Source organism: Poecilia formosa, unplaced genomic scaffold, assembly GCF_000485575.1.
Source record: "Poecilia formosa unplaced genomic scaffold, Poecilia_formosa-5.1.2 Scaffold65, whole genome shotgun sequence".
Classification (NCBI taxonomy): Eukaryota; Metazoa; Chordata; class Actinopteri; order Cyprinodontiformes; family Poeciliidae; genus Poecilia; species Poecilia formosa.
Window position 1 is genome coordinate 2,054,769 of NW_006800004.1, and position 23,809 is coordinate 2,078,577.

The 23,809-nt window shown below is 38.0% G+C and overlaps 1 protein-coding gene across 2 annotated transcripts; it reads right to left on the bottom strand.

Moving 5' to 3' along the window:
* Positions 1 to 400: 400 nt before the first annotated feature.
* Positions 401 to 16,622, bottom strand: brdt (bromodomain, testis-specific). 2 transcript variants are annotated; one of them, XM_007554700.2, is made up of 20 exons: positions 16,377 to 16,622; positions 13,025 to 13,292; positions 11,252 to 11,389; positions 10,543 to 10,678; positions 9,122 to 9,243; positions 8,667 to 9,017; positions 8,462 to 8,590; positions 8,060 to 8,257; positions 7,811 to 7,989; positions 7,414 to 7,700; positions 7,199 to 7,312; positions 6,976 to 7,095; positions 4,392 to 4,444; positions 4,142 to 4,316; positions 3,935 to 4,005; positions 3,153 to 3,213; positions 2,949 to 3,067; positions 2,298 to 2,491; positions 1,990 to 2,209; positions 401 to 1,104 (listed from the first exon to the last, which is right to left on the bottom strand). In XM_007554700.2, the coding sequence occupies exons 2-20, from the start codon at positions 13,229 to 13,231 to the stop codon at positions 1,039 to 1,041; spliced, it is 2,940 nt and encodes a 979-aa protein (XP_007554762.1). In that variant the 5' UTR covers positions 13,232 to 13,292; positions 16,377 to 16,622; the 3' UTR covers positions 401 to 1,038. The 2 variants fall into 2 exon arrangements, with proteins under 2 accessions (XP_007554762.1, XP_007554761.1); XM_007554699.2 differs by having other exon boundaries at positions 9,122 to 9,246.
* Between the last annotated feature and the right edge of the window lie 7,187 nt (positions 16,623 to 23,809).

Genomic DNA, 23,809 nt, shown 5'->3' on the forward strand with positions numbered 1-23,809 from the left:
CTCAAAACTAAATGTATTAAAAGAAATAGACTCCACACTGTTGTAGCTTATTCAGAGATCAAAATTGAAATGTTTTCTTAAATCTAAATTTGCCAGGATTGTAAATTATTTTGTCTTAATAATGAAAACCAGTAAAAGAAAAAAAAAGAAAAGAAAAAGAAGTGGTATGTAATTTGACCAAAAAAAGCACACATTTACATTTAGAAGTATTTTTCCTGAAATGTTCGAGATGAAGTATTCAGTTCAACGACAAGGTATAGTTCATGTTTTTTTTTTTTTTTAAATGGCTCCAATATAAAAACAAGAAGACACTTAACGAATGGAGGAGTTTGTGGTCAAAGAAGAACTTTACGGAAGCAAAATGTAAATGAGATATCAGACGAAATCATTGGTCGGTGTAGACTGATTAGTGAAAAATAGCTTTATTTTGTTAATTAAAAAAAAATCTTTTTAAACATATACAAACATCTTGGAAGATCTGCTACTATTGTTCATGACTGCAGAACAGCCACAACTGTACGTTTGACCAAACAACACAGTGCATGTATAGTTAACATTGTAATAATAGCCCAGCAAAAAGCTGAAGTAAATCTTTAAGCTGGGAAATCTTTTGAACCCTATTCCATTATTCTACATATTATACTGTAATGCAGGAATGTATGATGCACTCAAATCTGCATTTGTGGAAAAAAAAAATTATTGTAAATCTCCTTAAAGGAATCGATTAAATCCGAGAACTAACAGAACGTAACATTTCTGACAAAATTCAGTAAACTGTCGAAGGATGAACAATAATGTAGTAAATGTGAGTTCAAATAATAATAGTGCTATAAACACTTTAAGAGTGCGTTAGTGCAAATATCAAATGCTAACAGAAGGTCAAACCTATTTGCATGTTATCTTTTACACCTCCTCCCATAGTTTAACTTTTCAGGCTTTCAGTTTCTTGCCTCAAGCCAGAGAGAAAGTCTAACAATGTTAAACCTCATGACAACTGAAGATCTTTGATGGTAGAGCCTTGGTTTGCAGCTTCCTTCTTCAGTCCAGGCCAAGTTCAAATGAGGTCATGATCTCCCGCTGCATGGTCATGTCAATACAAGACATCTATACGAAGAGAAGAACAGTTAAAAAGTTATGTCAACGGTTGCAGCAGGGTTTCCCCCAGTAACTGGCTAAACCCAATAGCTTAGCCAGTCCACCAGCTGAACAACATTTAAAAGTTTAAAACAAAATGTTAAAAGTTGACAAGAAATTTTGGAAATAAATACAACAACAATAAAGGAAATACAGCAGTGGACTAAATAAAACTAGTCTGTGTGTTAAATAGACAACTGTCTGCTAAAGCTCACAGAAGCTTTAGCAAAAAATGGGTAGAAAGAGTCAAAACTTCATAGTTAAACTGGGTGTGAGTAGGACCAGAGCAGAACGGCAGCTCCATGTATTGTCAGAGATTTTCAATACAGCGGCGATCGTCCGGTTGTGTCTGTCCTTGTAGTGTCCTGATTGGACAAAAATGCCCTGAAATCTAGTGACTGGTCACTAAGAAGATGGACATGACATACAAACTGCATGTCATTTAATGTTTTTTAATTAATTTATTTAATTTTCTCATATTATAGACTTCACTATGTTCAGATGCTCAATGCATTTGCACCAAGAAAAAAAAGTAATGGATGCCACCAATTATGGTTTAGAACGAGGCGTTAATATGCGTCTCATTATTGATACTAGCAGCTTTCATATTTGATGCGTATGTTGGTGCAGTTATTCTCCAAATTGCTAAATAGAGGCGAAGATGCTCTTCGGAAGCACCTGCCAAAGAGGCTCACGAATTTCAATACTGTAAACTAAGCTTAACCTGTCTTTGTAATCACTGTTACTGGTATATAAAAAAACAAAACAAAACAAACCAAACAACAAAAAACACTGGGGGGAAACCCTGTGCTGCAGGGAAATGTTCCAGAGTGAGAAACGGAGCAGTGTACTAACGGCCTCCCTCCTGCGACGCTCCTGCTCTTTCCTGCGGGCCAGCTCTCGTTCTTTATCCACAGAAAACTGCTGGCTCTGGGCCTTCGTTTCACTTTGAGGCCTCGGCTGCTCCACTCGTTTGGGAGCTTCCAACCCGGCCTCCGGGCAGATGCTCTCCAGCAAATCCGGATCCTCTTTAATCTTCTCTGGAGGTTGCTCTGTTTTATCCAAAGCTGGAAAGCTGAAGGAGACAAACTCAGGCACAGGAACACGAAGAACAACTAAATCAGCTTAAACATGGAACAGAGATTGTGTTCTGTGGTGAACACCTGTTCTTTTCAACAGGCTCCATCACTCCGTTTTCATCCAAGGCTTTCTTCTTTTGGGCTTTCTCCCGTTCTTCCTTTTCTATGGCGGCTTTGCGGAACATCTGGAAGCTCTCTTTAGAGGCTTTGATAGCAGCTGGAGTGACCGACTGCCTCACAAGTTTTGCCCATGACTCTGCATTTTTCAAGAAAATGTCCTGACAAAGAAAAGTGACAGAATTAGTCAGACGTTTGTTTCAAAGGGGCATCATATGTTTTCCAGGCACATGTTGCCATTTTACAACACAATTAAGTAACAACATTACCTTCAGTTGTTATAAAAAAAAAAGAAAAAAGAAAAATGTGGTTTATATCAAACATTACTTAGAACAAATGTGACTTCCTAATTTAATGCCTTGAAATAGGTCCTCTGTCTTTTCAAAAAACACTGCTATAAAGCTATATAATCTCTGGCTTTAGGAAGTGATCACAACATGGCTCCTTTATTAACCCTTTAACAACATTTTTACCAGCATTACACTCAGAAGTATCTTGTATAATAACCTAAGCAGAAGCACAGTTCCACCAAGTGTTTGCCAATTGCTGTTGGCTAGTCTGAAGGAGCTGAGTGGGTTAGGGTTAGTTTCATCTGTTCTGGTTAGGGTTTTTCCCAACCTTTTTAGGAATCTGGGATTTCTCCTCTTCAGTAGATTTACTTGTGGTCTGGCTGAGCGGTAGCTCACTGCCCCGACCATCAGGAAAATCTTCAGGATCCCGGAAATCTGTCAAATAAACTTCCAGAAGAAAAAAAAGAGAAGGTTTTATGCCACTAAACTGACAATAAAGTGACATCAGAGCATGTGTTTTTAAGGAACTTACTGTCACCCATCTCTTCTTTGAAGAGCAGCGGACTGTCGGTGAGGGGGGACAGCACTGCACCCTGATACAGGAGACATTTGGGTTTAACACAGAATCATTCTGATGCTGGACACAGGCTGCTCTATGGAGAAACTATTCCATTCTTCACAGTTAAAGCACAATGCAAATATATTATTCAAATAAAAAGTTTACAGTTGAAACAATATGTTTGCATACACTGAATAAAGACATCATTTTTTTCCCACTTCAATGATAAAGAAGACTAAAGTTTTCATTTTAGGTCAGTCAGAATTACAACATTTTTTCCTATTTGCTAAATGTCACAATTATGAAAGAGAAAACATCAGATTTATTTATCAATTTCTTCAAAAATCATTAAAGTTTCCATACAGAGTGATTACTGTCTCTAAACAATGAAGGAAAGGCCATATGATGATAATGATGATGATGTCACGACTTTGGAAACATCTGATAGGTTAAAAAAAACTTATTTAACTGGATAAATCTCTCACATATTTTCTCAGTATTGTGGCACTGAACAAACAAATCATTTTGGTAGTTCTAACCTAAAACAAAAGAAGTTTTGCCCGATTCAACTTCAGACAGCGAGAGTTTGTTCAGTGTAAATACAGTACATTTGTTTTAACTGTAATGGTAGGGCCTGGTTCCAAGGTTTATTCCGATTCCAAATGGACTTCAGAAACGTCAGAAAGGATTTAGAAATAAAAAAAGGCTTTGTAAGAACCTGGCACTGCTAAGTTCTTCCATTTTGTGAAGAGTACCTCAAATCTGGCAGCAGCCCAGTCTGGCAGCGCTCCAGGGGAGGCCATAGGGGATAAGAGCGCAGACAAATCTGCCAACAATAAATTACACCATGTCGAACACCTTTACTAAAATGTTTACTTGAACGTACAAGATAGATCAGGACTGAAGCCAAAGCTGACAAATAAGGTAATTCCTCCTAAAAGCTCAGGGAGCCACATATTTACCTTGCGGGGACATGGGCAGCTCGTTGTAGAAGTGGCCTGGGATTTGCGATGTTTGGTCGTTTTTAGTTTCTAGAAGAGTGGACTTGATGGGGTGTGAGGGATGACGGGTTCTGATCGGGGCCTTCGCTGACTGTCTGATCTCTGATACCCGCTTATTGCTGAGATTGTGGGTCACCTTTTATTGAAGAATAAACATTTATCACTACTGTAATATGCCAAGTTGTAATCCTAAGAGGAAAATGTGTGCTACCTTTTGGTGAACTTTTTGACAGGGATCCTTAGACATTTTCTTCAGTTTTGGCACTGTAAAAAACAAAATCAAATCAAAAAGAAACCCACAAATCAAGCTTTTCAATCTGCTAGGCTGAACATCCGATTATTTGTTCTTAATATTCCGTCTTTATTCACCCAGAAACTCTCAATAGAATCAGAAATCTGCTAAACAAGAGACATGGCAAAGAAAATCAGAACCATGTCAAACAAATAAACGTTTGACAAGCAAAACTATGCAGCTGATTGACATTTCAAAAGCTTCAATAATACACAAACTGACCTCAAGTCCATACAACAGTGCATTAGGGTCTTTGTAGATGAAAAAATACAAAACATTTTTTGATTAATCTCAGAAAGAAAGAAAGAATGGAAAAACATTTTTCTCAGTTTCAAAGGTTGAAAATTTGCTAGAAAAAAAAAATCCGTCAAATTTTCTGGAAAAAAAAGTGGAAATCGCAGAGATTATTTTGGTGGAAACTTACTCCTGCTTTGTGCGTGTTTGTTTTCCAATCTACAATGGCCCAAATATGCCATCGTAAAGCCCTGATGTAGTTTCAGAGCAGGAGTAAAGCAGAACTTTTAAACTTCAATCTCTTCCATCAACCACAAAGAGGAATGTCAGATCTCTTGACAGTAAGACGACCACAACTTTGAAGAGCTAATGCTCAGCCATGCTCATCAACGACAGATGATCTATTCATGACATGCTAATCTGAAAGATCTCTGCAGCTCAGATACTGAACTATATAATCTATTAGCAGCTCACCACTATGTTTTGAAACAGTCTGGATTCTGGAATCAGCCGATATGTGGCCGAGCTACACAACTCTAATGCATTTCGGTTAATACGTTTTGATTTTAACCATGTCTTGCTTCTTGCTGCAACACTTATGTTATGTTGCAACATATCAAACGCTACAGGGAAATAAAACAGGTTATTTTCAGTGACCTGAATAAATCAGGCTAATCATTTTGTCAAAGCTACAGGCAGGATTTCTTACCCAGAAAGAAAAAAAAGGTAGATGTGAGGGTAAGCAAATGTGAGTCACACCTTTACTGTTAAAGCAACCACAGAAACACTGAACTCCTCAGAAGGGCTCAGTCAATAAGCCTCACAATAAACTTAAAGAAAACTAAATTAACATGAGATTCATGACAAGGTTTTTATGGAAAACTTTCTGATCCAAACTGTATGACCTTCACAAGTTTCTGCATGTTTTCAGAAGTACATTGGATCACAGTGTTGATCTTCAGGGATTACAGGAGTAACTCAACTTTTGCCATACTTTGCTTTTGTTTATCCAAATAAAACAGCAAACACAATCGGTTGTTCAAGATTTTGATAGGCGTCATTTTGAGTGACATACAGTAGTGAAAGCATGCGTCTGATGCACTTTTTCCTGTGAGACAGAATCTAAAAACATTAAAAATAATGTGAGATTTTTAAATAATTATTGCATTATTTGTGCAGTTGACACCTACCACCCAGCATAGGAGAAGGTCACGAGGTCAGATGAGACTAAAATAAAACTTTGTGGGATGAACTCCACCAAGAACACCATGGTAACGAAAGCACAGTGGTGGAAGCATCATGCTTGGGGTGTGCTTCTCTGCAGAAGGGACAGGAGGGCTGCATCGTATTGAGGGGAGGATGGGTAAGGTCATGTATCGCCATGACCTGAAACCAACATCAAGTCTTTGGAGGGAGCTGAAACTTTGTGTTGCCTAGCGACACTCCAGAAACCTGAATGTTCTGGATAAGAGCCAAAATCCCTGCTGCAGGGTTTGACAACTTGGTCAAGAACTACTGGAATAGTTGGAATTAAATAACAGTTTCTGTTATATCCATTATGTTCTATTTTATAAAAAAATGGTACTTATTATATGCAATAAATGCTAATTATGCAATGCGTTTTTCTGCATAATTTTTCTTTTCGAGTCCATCCCTCACAGTCAAGGTGTGGCTCTCATGAAAATTACAAACCTTTCCAAGTTTTGAGAATTATATATTTTCCATTCAAATGTATAACTTGCAAATTGCTGTGGGCAAACCATGTGCATTACTCCCACCTTGTGGTAGAATTGCATTACTGCAAGTACCAAAAACTTCAATGAAAAGCTTTTGATAAGTCATATACGTTCACTATCCAACAACAAAAAGGTTCATCACTAACTTACAGCTCACTAAATATATCATCCATAGACTAAAAAACTGTCTCATGAAGAAATTTAATCTGAGTGACACCAAATAAATAATATAAAAAAGGATAAAATGTGAGGGTTAGTTACTGTAGTAAAATGGATTTCTAATTTAATTTGTTGGTTTTTTTTAAACAAAAAAAGAAACGAGAATGTGGAAAGATGTCGGATAAAATAAATGTTCTTCTGGTGTGAACAAATTTATCTGAAGATGTGGTATACTGAAAAAGAAAATTTAAAAAATGGGAATAAAAAATGAGTTTCCAAACCTTTTGTGGGTGTAGGCAAACTGAAAACAGTTTAACATTTGTGTGAATCTTAGGTCAACCAGCCAAAACTAGAGGACAAAGTGAGAAGCCAACCTGATTCAGAGTCACTGCCGTCACTGGAACTGGAGCTACCGTCACTGCTGCTGCCGGAGCTGAAAGAGGAGCTGCTGCTTTTGCTGAAAGGCGACTGGTGGCTGTTAGCGGAGACCTCCACTTAAACAGTTCACGAAAACAAAAAAAATGTTTTAAAATCTCAGAAAATCTCAATGCCTCAAATTAGGAAACAGATCCTTGAAACGTGTTGACCCGATCCTACCCAGTGGTTTCTGTTTCATCAACATGTTCTTTTTGTTGCTCAAAACTGATTTCTTTCCACCTTCCTTTGTTTTTTCATTCTTCAGTCCTCCTTTGGGGATCAACAACTTTTTTTCTAATGCAGAAAACACAAACGCCATTTAGCTGGAGAACAGCATGAAAAACAAAGACTGGAGGAGTACAGCTTGAGCAGTGGAGGAGGTGAAGTGTTCTTACTGTTTCTGCTGCTGTTGCATTTACTGAGACTGGCAGCAACAAACTGCTGCAAGGCTCTGAGAGTGGAAGCTTTGAGCTTTTCAAAGTCCACTTCCACCTCCCCGGATTCAGCCGTTTCCAAACACGTCTCTCTGCTCTTGATGAGGTTCAGCATCTCGATCAGTTTTTTACTGGGTAGCTTGTCGATGTCTGCCTTTAGCTGCGTTTTTTCCTGGTTACTAAGTGGGACTGAAACGACCTCGCTGCACTTTGCCGGGACTCCGGGATTGTGAGGTTTAACTCCATGCCTGCAAACGCAACAAAACAAAAACAACAACACAAAAGAGAATTACGGTTTATCTTGGGCTAATGTTAGTTGTAAGGTTCAAAAACCAAACTCCATAATTGTGAGCCTTACAGAGAGGTGCCTTTGCATTTTGAAATCATTTGCACTATGGTGTTGTATTTCGCAGAAACGTTCTTCAGTCGAGAAAGGCCCTTCTCACTGGTTCGTTTTTCCTTTTTCAGCTTCTCTTTCTTCTTCGGCTTCAGAGGATCTTTGGTGAGCCGCTTCAGCTGATCGCTGACTGCTTTCAACTGCCGAAATAACCAGAAAATGAGGAAAATTTTATGCACTATTTTGCACTTGTGCTTGTGTGATGCCAACCTTCTCTTCCAGATGAGCCAGCTGCATGGCAACCTCATCCGATGACCTTTCTGACTCAGAGGAGTTGTTGCTCAGAGAACTCTCTGATGTTGAGGGACTTCCGACTCTGTTCGACTGCCGGTTTTCGGCACACTGCAGAGAGACGGAACACCCTTCTGGTTTTTGGGGAATGTTCATGTAGCGGGTTTCAAAAACCTCCTGTTGAAGGAAGGAATAAAAGTTTGCACCAAAATGAGAATGTGTGTATGTCTGATTATCTCTTTTTGGTAGCAAAGCTTCTTGGGATTAAATTGTATACAGTTGGAGAGCGTCTTTATGTCTCTTCAAAATGGCTCAATTATACTTAAATTAAGGTTTGACTTGGGTGGTCTCACCCTAAACTAGACAGGAAGAGCAGCGAACCTGCAGTTTTTTGGCCATGTAGACAACATCATGCGACGGAGGATTGTATCTGTAGCAGTTTGAGAACATTAGTCGCACATCAGCAGCAAATTCCTTGGCGTCTCTGTACTCCTGCTGGTCCATTTTTTTCTAGAGTTTAAAACTTGCATCAGAACAAACTGGCTTTTGGAACGCTTCAAATATTTTGACTTCTTGGTAGTTTTACCTTGATGGTGCTCAGATCCATTGGCTGTTTGATGATGTCATGGTAGTCGTGGAGCCCTAAAGCCACTGCGTCCACCGGGGTGTAAAAGGGCCAGGCGTAGGCGTAGTGCCTCTTGGACAGCATCTCTTTCAGGATGTTGTTGCAGTACCTGACTTGCTCTGGCATTCTGACCCTCTTGTCCTCAAAAGCAGGCAAGTCCTTCTTTGGGGGCTTGATGGGCCGTCCGTTGCTTGTTCTGAAGAACAATGTGCAAGGCACTGAAGGTTCCTCATCAGGGGAGACCTCACTGTTTGTGAAGACGGAAGGGGCCGATGTTGCAGAGTCGGCTTTCCGCTTCAAGGTTTTTTTAATCTGAATATTCAGACGGGAGGGGAAAGAGATGAGCTCTGTGTGTCGTTGACTGCAGCATGCAGACACATTCAGGATACAGGCCACATGAACTAATCAAACCTTACTGTTGTGTGTGTTTTTCCAGCGAGTCGGTTGGATGGGTTGATCTGAGCCACATCCGGAGGAATGACCGTCACCATCTGCTGGAGAACAACGTCTGGTATACCAGACTTCTGCTTCACTGCATCTGCTTCAGGTGGGGATTAAAAACACTTCACATAGGTTGGGTGGAACTTTACATGTTTGACAGGTCACTGCAGTTACTGGAAGAGTATGCTATGGGGTAAAAACAGTACTTTATTTCATGGCTGAAACGATTAATCGGAATGACTTGGGTACTGAAATAATAATCAACTAATTTGGTAATTGGTTAATCATTAATTGCAGGATACAGAGTAAAAAAAAGAGTTTTCTGGAAAGAACACAAGGAGAGAAGTAATTAAACATGTAAATATATAAAAGTCTAGACATTTTACATTCAAATTAAGCCTGTTCTACCCAGGACTCCTAAAGAGGCATAGTTTTAGATACAAAACTTCAGTTCAAACTAAACCTATACTAACAAAACTAAAACTTTAGTTTAAAGTAAAAAGAATAAAAACAAATCTAAAGCTGAAACGTTTATTTAAAAAAATATTTTGTTACACATTTGTTGAAACTGTCACTATGTTATGACAGTAACAACAATGATCTGTGGAAAAAAAAAAGAAAAAGTGGAGCTCCTCTGCCTTCTCTCATTGCAAAACAACCAATCAGAGCCAGGAGGAGGGTCTTAGTGCCATCAATCATGCTCATCTACACTGTTGAGAATAAATAATTCTGTGTTTTCCTTCCATCTCTTTTAGCTAGTTGCAAAGCTAAAGCTTAAGGAAATGACATGTTAGGAAACGCCCTCAAAGCTTAGGTTAAAGGATATGACACACTAGGGAAAGCCCTCTTTAGGGTGAGCTTAGATAGAGGCTAACAAAGAGAATGGAAAACTTTCGTTTGATGCCATTTTGTCCCGCTAACTCCTAAATGTAGCATGAGAAATGGACCAGCTGTATTTTTGTAATAATAAATGGAATTCATGAATTCAACTCACTGACTCTTCTTCAACCTCATACATCAAGAACTTAGCATGGAGAACAGATAAATTCTCCATAGCACCTTCCTCCTTTTTTAAGCTACGGTTGCCTCCTTTGGTACAAATGATCAAGTGTTCACTAAAGGGGTGTTGTTACTGCAATAGGCAATGTTAGGCAATCAAGTATTTCATTTAAAAAAGGAATTTAATTATTTGCTTTCATCTTTAAATGCATTTCTAATACAGAATAAAGCAACTTAAATGAAAAATCTGCAACATTTGGCAATTTCTTTTATCTGATTAATCACAATAATTGATATATAAATAATCATTGGTTGCAGCATTATTATTATTTTTTTTTATAAATGTGCAAACTAAAAAAAAAAAATCAAGATGAAATACCCATTATTTCTGACTCACCTGTGTTGTCTTTCTTCATTTTCAGTGGTTCAAGCACAGAGACTGTAGTGACGACCTCCTCCTTTTGCATTTGTGACAATTTCTGCAAAAAGGCCTTTTCCAAGGTTTGGGCCATAAAAACAATATCATCTCCAGGCTGTGGGAAAAAAAAGAAAGAAAGGAGGAAGGGTTACTGAGTTTAGCCATAGAGCTACAGCTCTTCTGTTCAAACAATCAAACATCAAGTGAACAGGAGACTACATTTGTTTACATGCAGTTGAGCAAGAAACTACTTTAGATTTAAAGATGACCAAAAGGAAAAAAGAATTGTTCCTGACAATAAGTGACAGGCATCTCCCCGAGGGTAAATGTCCCTGGAGTGCAATTTCTGAAGATGTGAAGACATTTGAAATAAAATAACTTTAATAGCAGACCCCCTCCATCTCCTGCATGTTGAAAATCATTTATCACTTTCTAAGCAAGCAGAGAGAAAGCCTTTATCTGCATTACAGCTAATCAAATATTTCGTACAGCGGCTAACGAGCCATTGAACCATTCATTTTATTGAAGTCTTTGAGGCTAGAAGGCCTTGTTACCATTCCATTAATCTCCATCTACCTGGCCAACTCCAAAAGAGCAATATTGATTCCAGTCAGAACAGACATGTTAGATTCAGCTGACGTGCAGGTAAACAAACGTAGCAGTGTGTCGTATTACATCGTGTTCTCACCTTGTTGTACATGTAGCAGTTGGTGAACATGGTGTTGAAGTCTTTTACACACTCACTTGCTTCCCAGTAATATCGGTTCTCTAGTCGCTTCTTGATGGTGCTCAGATCCATAGGATATGTAATAATTTTATAATAATCCTAAAAACATACATAAAAATAGCCCACACTTGAAAAACTTTTTGGTTTTTGACCGAAGATAACAAGTGGATTACAGTACCTTGCAAAGCCATTCAAACCCCCCAATGTCACAATACAACCAGAATACTGACTGGACATCATGGAGATTTTGGGTGACAGACCAACACAAGTAGCACAGAATTGAAGTTAAACGGAAAAATAACATTTGCTTTTAAAGTTGTTTTTTTTACTACTATAAAAAAAGAACATCTGTAAAGTGAGACATACATTTACATCTAGCTCTCTGTACTCTGACACTCAAATAAAATTCCTTAAATAAAAACCTCCACAATATAAAGACAGTTACAAAGTTGGCCTTCCTTTATCTGAATAACATTTCCAGTATTTTTCTTCAGGTGACTAATGTCCAGCAAGATCTAGAGAAACTCCTTTGTGCATTCATTTTTAATCGCATTGATTACTGCAATAACATCTTCAAAGGTCTGCCAAAACATAAAAAATAAATAAAAATCAGAACCTAAGTTCCAAAGTCCTTCCACTGGCTCCATGTAGCTCAGAGAATAGACCCAATACGTCTGTTTATGAATCACTGAACAGCTTAGCACCTCAATAAGTTAAATATCTACTGCTGTTGTATCAACCTTCCAGACCACTCAAGTCTTCTGGTTCTGCTATGTGTCAGAACCAGAACCAATCATAGAGAAGCAGCTTCTATGCACCACAAATCTGGAACAAACTTCCAGAAAACTGCGAAACAGCTGAAACACTGAGTGCCTTTAAATCTTGACTAAAAGCCCACATGTCTAGAGTTGCTTTTGACTCTAGACAGGCGTCACTGGAACATTGACTAACATATTTGATGTGCATTGATGATACACATCTTATGATGTGAAGCGCTTTGACCTGCCTTGTTGCTGAAATGTGTTGTAAAAATAAATTTGACTGATTAAAGCATAGAACTGTCTTGGAAGAAAACCTGTCATAGGCTGTAAAAAAAAGCTTCACTTTGTAGAAAAATGTTTAGATCACAGCACATCCATGAATGGAATAGTTAACATTGATAATCTCCAGACCTAAAGCAGATTGTGAATTTGTGCTTACATGAACAGCTGCAGTGAGATTAAATTACACACAAGCTAAAATCTATTTACTGATTAATTCACTCCTGAATGAACTGTTGCACTGAACTTTCTTCAAATGGATCAATTAAAAAAAGTAGTGCCCAAAGTCGGTCCTGGAGGGCCGGCATCCTGCATGTTTTAGTTCGCTCCCTGGTTTAACGCACCTGGATCCAATGATGGCTCGTTAGAAGGCCTAAGAAGAATATTGAGATGCTGAAAAGGTTGTTATACCAGCAGGGAGAGAACTAAAACATGCAGGATGCCGGCCCTCCAGGACCCACTTTGGGCACCCTTGATTTAAAAGAACCTGAATGCACATGTACACCTTAATTCACTGATTTTTTCCTTTTAGTCAATTTCGTCATACTTTATAAATATTATGTTCATCCATAGCAAATCCTAAAATAAAGTTTGTGCTTGTAAAACGAGAAAATGTATGAAAAGTTTAATGAGTTTGAATTCTTTCACAAGCTGCTGCACCAGTCAAACACTGCCCGACAACTGAAGCACTTACTGGAAGACACAGCGTCACAGCATCGACGGGCTCACGAAACGGCCATGAATACTGATGTTTCCAGAGCGCTTTCATCACCACCTTCTCCAGATACAGCAGCTGATTGGTCAGGCGCCCGGGCCTCCTGGGATTTACGACCTCTGGTGGAGGCGGGTTCCCGCTCACGGAAGGGCAGGCTTTCACATCAGCCATCCTGTTTAAAAGCATCGATGGGACAAGGGAGCCTGGAGAACACTCTGCTGCAACGGAGAGCTCATCACACACCTTCCTGATGAAGAAACAAACCTAGTCGTCAGTGCATCAGTAACAAGTAAAATATGAAAGCGAAGATACACCAGAGACAGGCATTTTCTACATTTTCATTAAGAAAAAAAAACAAAAAAACAAATAGATCAAACACACCCTAAAGAGGAACACCAATAAATTCAACATTTCTTAAAATAAAAAAACAAGAATGCCAATAAATTCAATATTTAAGAATAAATAAAAACTTTTTTAATCTATATAGCCATCATTAAAAAAAATAGTGTGGATTATTAGTCACAGAAAAAATCAGGACTTACAGAAAACTACATTAATGCTGGGAGTAAGTAGTAACTGTTTCTTAAAGAACTCAATTAAAATTGCATACATTTCTATTAATTACTAGAGTCACACATCTATGAAATAGGTCAAGATAGAGGGTTATTATATATCAATATGAAAATAAAAAACCTGCACTCTGAAATGTTAAGGACACAGTTTAGAAATAGAAAAGAACGCATGATTTATTGACTGAAATCTAGTGATTTTCATATTCAGGCAGAAAAAACAAAAACAAAAAAACCCCACTCCTCTCTAGTTGAGTGATGGCGCCACGTACTGTACATACCTGAATTTAATATAATATAGGCAGTTGTTTCAGCAGAGGTAGATGGCTCACTTTATACCAAAATGTCATGTTTACATCCATGTTTCAATCACTTCTCATGACAGTTTATTCATTGAATGTTATGAGATACAATTGATAAGTGAATAATTAAAAACATCAAAAACACAAATTGTAGACGAGATCTGCAACTTATAGCTAGCATAGTGATACTTAACCTATTAAGATTAAATAGCTAATTCAATACTGATAACAACTAAACCAAGATTTCAAACAGCTGGTTAAAATAATTTCTGTAAAGGAACTCAGCAACGTTTAAGGGCTACAGTAGCACAAATATAGATTTGTGCTATGAAACCAATTAAGATGCACATCTGTGCACTCAGAATTGTTCAATAGTTTTGTATTCAGTGTTCAACAGTTGAAAGTATATTTAGTAATCAATGCAATAGTCCCATGTCCTGCTGCCACACTGACCTCATTTCCAGAAGCTGACTAAAAAGTTGCTATGCAAGAAAAGCAACTAAAAATAAATAAATAAATAAATAAATAAATAGCACCAACTGAAAAAAAGGGCCACCAAATTAAGCAATAAAAAATGCACAAAATGCATGGTTTAATTGTGCATAAAAACATGCTATTTTGAACATATGAAAAGTTGCAATGTTCTTCATGGTAAGTAATTTGCAGATGAAAAAATACAAATTGATGTCTGGAATTACGACGCTACACTTTCAGTAAGTTAGAATAATACTTTTATTCCTGATAATTCTTAGTCTAAGGTTTACATGAAAGCAAAGTAAGAACACATTATTAAAGAATTAGGTGAAAACTGGGCCTGGACAATACACTCAAAGGTGAAGATAACGCATTATAAAAGGAAGAACTTCTGCTTTTAGAGACGATTCTGTTCAGATGAAGGACAATACTGAAAAATATTTTCCACCTTCTAATGGCCAATCAGGAGCTTGTTCAGTGAAAGACCCTGTCGGCAAACATGCAGAGCACAGATCACAAAAAACAATACCCACCCGAAGTCATTAAACTGTGCACGTCACCCCAAATAAATTTGAATATTATGAAGCTAAAATCTATGTGTTTCCCCAATCATTTGAGAAAGTGAAACTTAAATTGATTTATTACGTATGTGAACTATTTCAAGCCTTTATTTTTGTAAATGTCATGATTATGGCTTAGAGATAACAGAAGCACAAAATTCAGTGCTTCAGAAATTAGAACATTATTAAGTAAAAAAAAAAAAAAACATCTATATGTATTGATGTAAACTTTGCACTCAAAGTTTGGTCTGGCCTTTCGCAAAAACTACTGCATTGATGCAGCGTGGCATGGAGGACATCAGCATTCAGGTCATCTACCATGTTGGGTCTGATGTCTCATCAGCTCATACATTCTCAATAGGATTTTGCTTGACAATCCTCTCAAGGCTGCAGTTATCCCCGTTACTGGTGCATCTTTTCCTTCCACTGAACTTTCTAGCTTGAATACAACCCTAGAACAAGCAGCGTTTTTTTGCATTGACCTTTTGTTGCTCGCCCTCATTGTGGAGGGTCTACAAGACTGGCTTTTGGACAAGATTGTGTAGCATTTGTCATGATATTCAAATATTTTGAGCTGCGCCTGTAACTACTCATCAGAACCACTAAGGAAATAGACCAACACTTGCGTCAGTGTCATGTTTTGCTACTATTAACTTTTATTCACCGATTGGAGTATCCTTCTATATATTCATTCTTTAGAAAAAAATATAATAAAGTAAGAATATAATAAAATACTGATTAGTTTCTCAAGTACTTAAACTTAGAACAATAATTTCTTAAGAGGAAAAAAAAAAACAAAAACAAGGGGCAGCTCGAGAACCAATAACTGCAAACAATTTTGGGGGATGTTACCTTTATTTAGCAAGTGAGTACAACCTTACGGCGTTTGTATGCGTATTAGACGGTACAAAATGGAGGATGCTTCGCTGCTAAAAAGTTCTCTCAACATTTCCACCTGTTGGCTCCAGGTCATTTCACTTCTCGAGTTACCGCCAGCTATCGTTGCAACTACCGTTAGCACCCAGGGCCGTGAACATGAGTACAGTTCGGTTTCTGGAAATAACTCAACATTACATTTTCTACTAAAAGCTCCAGCATGACTTTGATTTAAGAACCGATTCAATGTCTAAAGCAAGGGCAACGTATTGGCTTAAAACCCCTTCATGACATTATTTTGCCTTTTAAAATAATCGCAACGAGGAAAAGGTAAGTTTTACCGAAACTTGTTCACGCCAACACCTAGCATCGCTAACGTTTTGCTAGCGTCCTCATTTTCCTACAAAGGCCAGTTTAACTAAAAGTCTCTTTTAAACAAACTCGCTTGCACATAGGTCTTTTTCTTGTTGAAGAAATAATAACCGCCATACCAACAGGCGTTTTCGCACATTAAATATTCAATTTAGTCTTCCATTAGCGTGCTACATACCTAAATAACCTCCGAAATCTTTCGGGCTCCTGAGTTCAGCTCTTCAGTCGCAGGCGTCTCTATAGCAACCATCTCACATTTATAGCTCCCTACAGCCTCTACAACTGATTGGTCTTTGCGTTAGAGCTAGCACGCGCCATAACGTTTTCAACATTATTAAATGATGAACTAGTTTAAGAAGATTATGAAAATATAACACTAAATAGTAATATTTAGGAAGAGAAAACAAAATGGCAACTTCCTGCCACTACAAGAGCCTTCTGACTGAACAACTGGACATAGTGAGCGCTGAAGCTCACAGAAGCACGGTGCGTTTAAATGGTGAGCAGCTTAGCGGACGGCCTTAAACCGAAATAGCTCGCGCAGAGGGTTGCTTCCTGTGAACTGAACAGTCGAGTATGAGTCGACCATGTTTTACATGTCCAAGTTTTTTTCATTATGGTAATTTATTTTACGACAGCATGTGAAATTTATTTGGAAAAAAGAAAAAAAGTGGCCTGTGCAAGAACTGAAGACATCGTCTTGCGGTTCAATTCAAAGTTTAATTCCACATGTAATTCAGATTGGAAAGCATGTCCTACCAAGCTGCAGAGGAACATCCTAATCAAGCCAGGTTTAAGCAATCCTGCTAAGTGCAGACTTTTGGTTCCTTCCAAAACACCAGTAAATCAATCACAGATCAATTTATTCTGACACAGGAAACAGTTTCTAAGCTTTTGAAGAGGGGAAACAAAGTAGCAATTCAGAAAGGGTATATATGTTAACTTCTATATTTAAATTTACATTTGCACCCTAAAAAGTCAAGTTCACAACCAAGTGTTATTAAATAAGGCCAATTAATGCATAAGCAAATTAAGTCCTTTAAGCAATTAATATGACAAAACTGGATATTGTGAGCTTTTGTCATTCCAAATAAAGGTTGTTTTTAGTTATATACAAAGCTGGAGTGCAGTAGTGGTCCTCAGGCCTACTGCCCGACATGTTAAGTTAAATGCTTCCCTTCTCCCAAGCAGCTGATTCAAATGATTGCATTACCTTCTCAACACTAACTCATGGAGAACCCTGTTAATTAACCTCTCATCCAAACCGTGTTGGGCAGCAGGTAAACCCTGCCCACCAAGAGAACAAAAATAAATGACTATCTAAATAAAGAACATACAGGACAGGGAAGCCCTGACAGTTATATGAACCTCTGCTTGTTGTGGATGCACATTGAGTGAAATTTGCTGCAATTATCATTGCTTGAAAGAACGATGCCAATGACACACACACAAAAATATATTTGATGATGACACCTGCAGCAAGCAACTATTCAGAAAAATGGGCACGTGTAACAATTTGCGCAAGTTTTATGAGGACTAGATTAGGATAGCTGAAAGTCATTGAATCTATTTTTTTAACTGCATGAAGCAAAATAGAATCACACAGGATAACTGAAAAATCCAGCCATATTTTCCAGTTTTGCAAAACATGTATTTTTGCATGTTTATGTTAGTGAATTTTGTAATTTATAACATAATTTGTAGGACGATAGCACACTTTTTTTATATACATTGCTGCTGCATAATGATCCAAAAACAGCCTCCAGGCATTGTTCATTTATATTTTTTGACCACAAGATGGAGCCAGAAGCAAAAATATGTAATTAGATATGACTTTCGTCATATGTGGACATGAGCTTTTCCACGGGCAAATTCATAACACAAATATTTACTATTTGAAAAATTTTCTTTGTAAAACGACGCATTTGCTCTCTATTATATTGCAAAAATTCATGACAACTCACAATTTTGATAGATGGAAACAGCAATGATACATAGTGTGAGATGGATACATTTAACTTTAAAACATTATCTTTTTTTTTAACTCTTACAGACCAGGACCAGATTTGGGGCTGTTCGGAAAGGGAAAGTGTAACAGTGGCACGCAGAACAGATTCTGGAATGCTGGCAGTACATATGGCCACATTTGTGTGTGCGTGTGTGTGTGTGCGTGTGTGTGTGTTTGGCTGACAATAACAGGAAGCTTGTTCAGATGGGAGGAGGTCATAAAGGAAGGTTCAGCCCCCTGATGTTCCAGAAGTGAGGGGTAGCACTGGCTATTTTAAAAATGGATGAACTATTACTCCTGTGTAAACAAGTGGACATGGCCTGGAAACATGAACAACTGTCAGTTATTCTAAATTGCCCCATATTGTTTCATTTGATTGTGTTCTTGTTTTCTTTTAAGCAGCTTGATTATAAATAAATGATGCAGTATTATAAAAATTATTATTATTATTAAAAATAACTGGACTAAACCAATTTCACCGAGGGTACTTTGCAGTCACTTTGCAAAGGAGTGTCTTTTTGAAAACTGTGAAACTGTGATGACTCATGGGAGGCTATACAATACACAATACACAGTGCACATGCTGTACATAGCAAATTGTAGTCCTCAGAGGTGGAACTGTTTACCAGGGATCGTTTCACCCACAGGATCACATAAAGGGGGACACACTTTTCACTGTACACTGGAGACCAGAAAGAATCAGGATGAAGAGAAGCTCAGAGCCAAATAGATAAAGATGTAGAAAACATTTTTTAGATGACTGACAGGGAGAGTCTATTTTCTGATTGGGTGTCTTCTGAAGGCAATTTTTTTGGAGGGAGATTTTAGATAGGGGTGTCGGGCAAACTGGAAAAATCCAACTTGTGAAATTTGAATTTATAATAGTAATTATAATAACACATTGTATTTGCATAACACTTTTCTGAACACTCACACACTACAGGAATCAAGCAAAACTACTAGCAGAACACTAAGCACATCAAACAAAAACATAAAAGGTGAACACTTCAATACATAGCACCTTAAAAAAGTAAATAAATAATAATAAAACAGAATAATCTTTAGAATTTATTGAAAGAATTCTTTAAAAAAAATCAATTGAACCCTGCATCATTTTCCTTCTGTGTCGCCGTTATGCACTTACCTTGTATTGTTCTGCGAAATAAACTCTCAACAAATTTCAGTGAGGCTCTAATGTAACAAAAAGTGAACAAGGTCGAGACAGTGAATGCATTCTCAAGGCATTGTGTCACGTTTCGACTATGTGAAAACATCAGGATGTCGACGGGGAAATGTTGGGGTAGTGCAGTGGATTGCTGCTGGTTATTGGACCTTAAATCATCATTTTTTTTATTTTTTCAGGAATCTGAAAGTTATGCACATATTTGGCTCCAGAATGACTTTGTCGGGAGGAGAGCCGACAATAACAACGGGATCAACGGCTTACATGCAGGTACCTGTTATCAATCAACATCTTTTATTAACTATGACCTAACCTCTCTGGTTATTAATGTGCCCAACATGCAGGTGATGAAAGTTTGAAAACAAGTGAAGATGTTTTGATTGATCAAAGAGCACATGGAGTGCTTAAAAAAAGAAGAAAGAATTAGAAGGAGAGGTACCAGTCTTAATGGTGCTCAGATGTGGATGGCAATGATTTACCACACAATACTGATTTTTACAACCACACCAGTGTTGTACAGCGATAAAAATCCTTCCATTTTTCTTACTGTTTATAGGTGTCTGAAATCAAAGGGAGAACACGGAGGACTGATTTGCTCGGCACCGTCCAACTCTTGGTGAGAGCCAGCTGGAGGAGGTCAGTGTTAACTTTGGGTTTTTTTCGTTGGCTTCGTGTGTTTGAAAAAGTGAGAGGAAGAAGGATACTGTTCTTTTTTTTTTGACCCTCTCTCACCACCCTCCTGCATAAGTTGGCCAGTGTCCAGAACGATCCCTTCCCAAGTCAGACATGGACCTCGAACGAATCAGAAGGGATTCATGCAGTGATCCAGACAGATTCTGTTCAATGCTAAATACAAAAGCTTCAAAAGAAAGATGCACACCGTCATTTCTGTGAGGCTGCAAATGTAAAAAAAAATTGTTTAATTCAAAGAAATTTCAGATTTTACTGTGGATTGTGGGTTCTATTTTTCTTAATGTTAGAATTTTGCAGTTTTCGTTTATTCTGAATAACATTTGTAGTTGTCCACCATTCTCTGAGAATAGTTTAATGAAATTTTGAAACATTCATCCACGCTTTACTCGTTCAGCAGTGAGATGTTTGAGGATTTTCTTTCTATAATAAATAATGTTTTCGGGGCCAATCTAAAGATCATTGTTCTGTTGAAATAACCCCCCTCTGATTCAGGTTTAGCTTTCAGACAGATGATGACCTCCAGGTCTCTCTAAGCACTTTTTAATGTGATACAGAATTCACTGTTTAATTCCCAGCAATTTGTTGGCCCAGGCTCCAGAACTTGGAATTTAACCACTGCAGTGACTTTGGATGGGGTTAACATAGTCCACCAAAACCCCACTGAGAAAGATCTCGTTGTTAACCTTTACAGAACACTCATTTCCATCTTTTTCACTTTTTTGCTGTTGATTAATTACATTCTGTAGAAGACCAGTTCAGAACCATCCATACATCCAAAGTAAAGCTCAAAAAGGTCAATTTTACATTAAATACCTGGATGATTAACAGGTTTCAGTAACAATAGATGGCATGCAGAGAAGGTCATGCAATGATTTGAATCAGGTGTGCTGGATTTCATAGAGGCATCTAAAACATGTAGGAGAATGGGGCCTGAGGACCAGTGATGGGAACCACTGCTGCTTAACAAACCTGAGATGCAGACTGTATCCAAGATTGTATTCCCTCAGTAATGATCCATATTTCATGACTATAGATGAGGACGAGTAAATTGAGAGCGTCACTTTTTAAATCGGAAGTTGTTTACAAGATGCTATTGCCTCGTTTTCATTACGCAACACTGGTGTGTGCGATTCGATACACGTTTTTTGTCTGTTTCCACTGTAGAAGCGGTCCATACAGCTGGCCCGGACCGCACCATTCCTGGACCCTCTTCGGTTGTAGATCCACAAGGGTGGATCGATTGGTGTCACATGACACGGCCTGTTGTTTGAGGGAAAGAAACACATCACTGACTGCGACAAGCACTGACATGCTAGTGCTTCATGTATGTCATCAAAGTGGAATGACCAGTCCAACTTAATGCCGGACAGACTTTCCTAAATATGGCAAACCATAAAACACCGACCCGTACCCTGGCTCTCAGTGGAAACAAGAAATAAGATACTTTGACTTCTCTGGTTGAGTCAGTTACTGAGGTGCAACCCAGGAGGATCAAGGAAATCGTTTTTCAGATGAAAACTATGAGGTAGAGAAACAGGCTCTCATCCCAGACACTTCACATCCAGCTGTGAACGCCTCCAACACATGCTGCAGATCACGACTTGAAGATGCACATAGAACCGCATCATCTGCAAAAAAGCCAAACACGACAGTCTGACTCTTCCAGTCGAGACAACATCGTTCCAAAAGTGTGCCTGGAGATCCTGCCCACAAACACCAGAAGGAGGACTGGTGACGAGAACAGGCATAGGCAGATGTTGATGATACTGTTTTCTATTTTTTTTTTAAAAAGGAGAAAAAAACACAATTCAGTTTTTATTGTTTTCTTGGGGCCATGTTTACATCAGGTTGAAATGAATTTTGTAGTCAACTCATAAAACTTTTAATAGCTCTTCTCCATCATACTTCACTGGCTTCGTAGTTTGCTGTGACCCCTTTATCACTGGATTAAGTCTTCATCGTGGCCTCCATAATATACCCAAACTTTTCCTGACATACAGTTTTAAAGCAGTTTGAAATCTGAATAAGTGGAAACCCACCTGCTGCCCAGTGACTGATGGAGATATGGACAAAATCATTCTTATATGTTCCAGAAGATCTAAGCAAGATCTTGCAAAGATCATCAAATTTTATTCACAGAGTTGGGTCTTTATCCACAGGAAAAGGTCATCTGGTCCTGAGTTTGACACCAATGTTTGGACGTTCCTGATGAATTTAATATTTTCTTCCTGTGAACATATTTGGTATTTCATGCTGCTGCACTTAGTGACATTTTGTGCTACAAGTTACATGAGATTTGATGCAGAAGACGGTACCCATGCACCACAAAATATCAGTTCTCCTTTTGGATGCCCTGTAACATGTTTATTTTTCATCTCAGCTGTATTATCCCAATATGATGTTAATAACCGGTTTAGCAGAAACTCGCAGATGTCTGAGATGTAAAGTGATGTGCTCCATGGAGCATGTTTTCTTTTCAACTTTGAAAATCTGCAAATCAACGTGCTTTTGAGTGTTTTCCATAGCAAAAGTTTGCTTCCTTCTTGTCACAGGTGCCATCTTGTTAGTGGCGACTAGCTTCCTTGAAATTAATGTTGTACCCAGTTGCACAGCGGTCAAGATCACACATATCAAAGCAACTCAGCATTTTTTCAGAAAAGAAAATGGAAGAAATTCCTAAAAAAAAAAAAAAGCAAAAAAAAATTGTGATGTGTTTCTACTCTGAGCAGATCACCTATATTTATTACAGAAGTCTTGGTTGCAGTGATTTTGGTAGGGAAGGTTCACCACTTTTAAAAAGTTTTCTCCATTTGAGACTAACAGTGGCTAACTGGACTCCCACAGTTTTAGGAATTAATATTTTGACCTTTTCCAGACTGAGAGATACTTTGTTTTTCATCTGCTGTGGAATTTCTTTAGATCTTTACATGATGTGTTTTTTTTTTTTTTTTGGATATCCATCAACCTATTTTATGCTGTTTGGTTGTGTTCAAGTGATTTCTCGATTCTACAGCTGCAGACTAATCGACCGTGTGTGTGTCAACAAAAACCTAACTGAAGACAATAATCAGCCTCTGTATTAAATCATAAATTGTCATTCTAGCATGATAGAAAGCTTAAGTCTCATCACATGCTCCTTGTCTCATTTCTTCTGCGCAGTCAGCCTCTATGACCAACTGTTGCTCATAAACAGCGTCCTCTGCAGAGTTAATTTGGATGTATTTTTCAATCATATATCAGCTAGAAAAGATTAAGACAAGGACTTTGAAATTAATCTGGTTTAAGCGTAGCATTTGTATTTTGATAGCAGTAAGTAAAGCTATTTTTTATAGAAATACATGTACACGTCTACACAGAGACACTTAGATTTTGATGAGGAAATGACTTCAGCTATACAGGAAAACCACAACAGAGTGGAACTCCAGGAAGGTGAATTAATCACAAAGTGAGTAGAGCGGTATATATTGGTGTTTAATTACCAAGGGCGCCACATTTATGCTAACTGAAAAGTTGAGAACCATTGTTTTCCTACTGCTAATGCTACGTAGCAAAGGCCAGTAAGCAAACATTCCTCAACAGCTGAAAACAGCAGGGGAGGGATTTCCTGTAAATGAGTTTACAATGTCTGCTTGTCATGTGTCTTTTTATCTATCTTGCCTTGCAAATTGGTAATCAAAATGTTAAGAGTGTGACATGTAATGGTATTTAGTCACTCACCTAAACACAA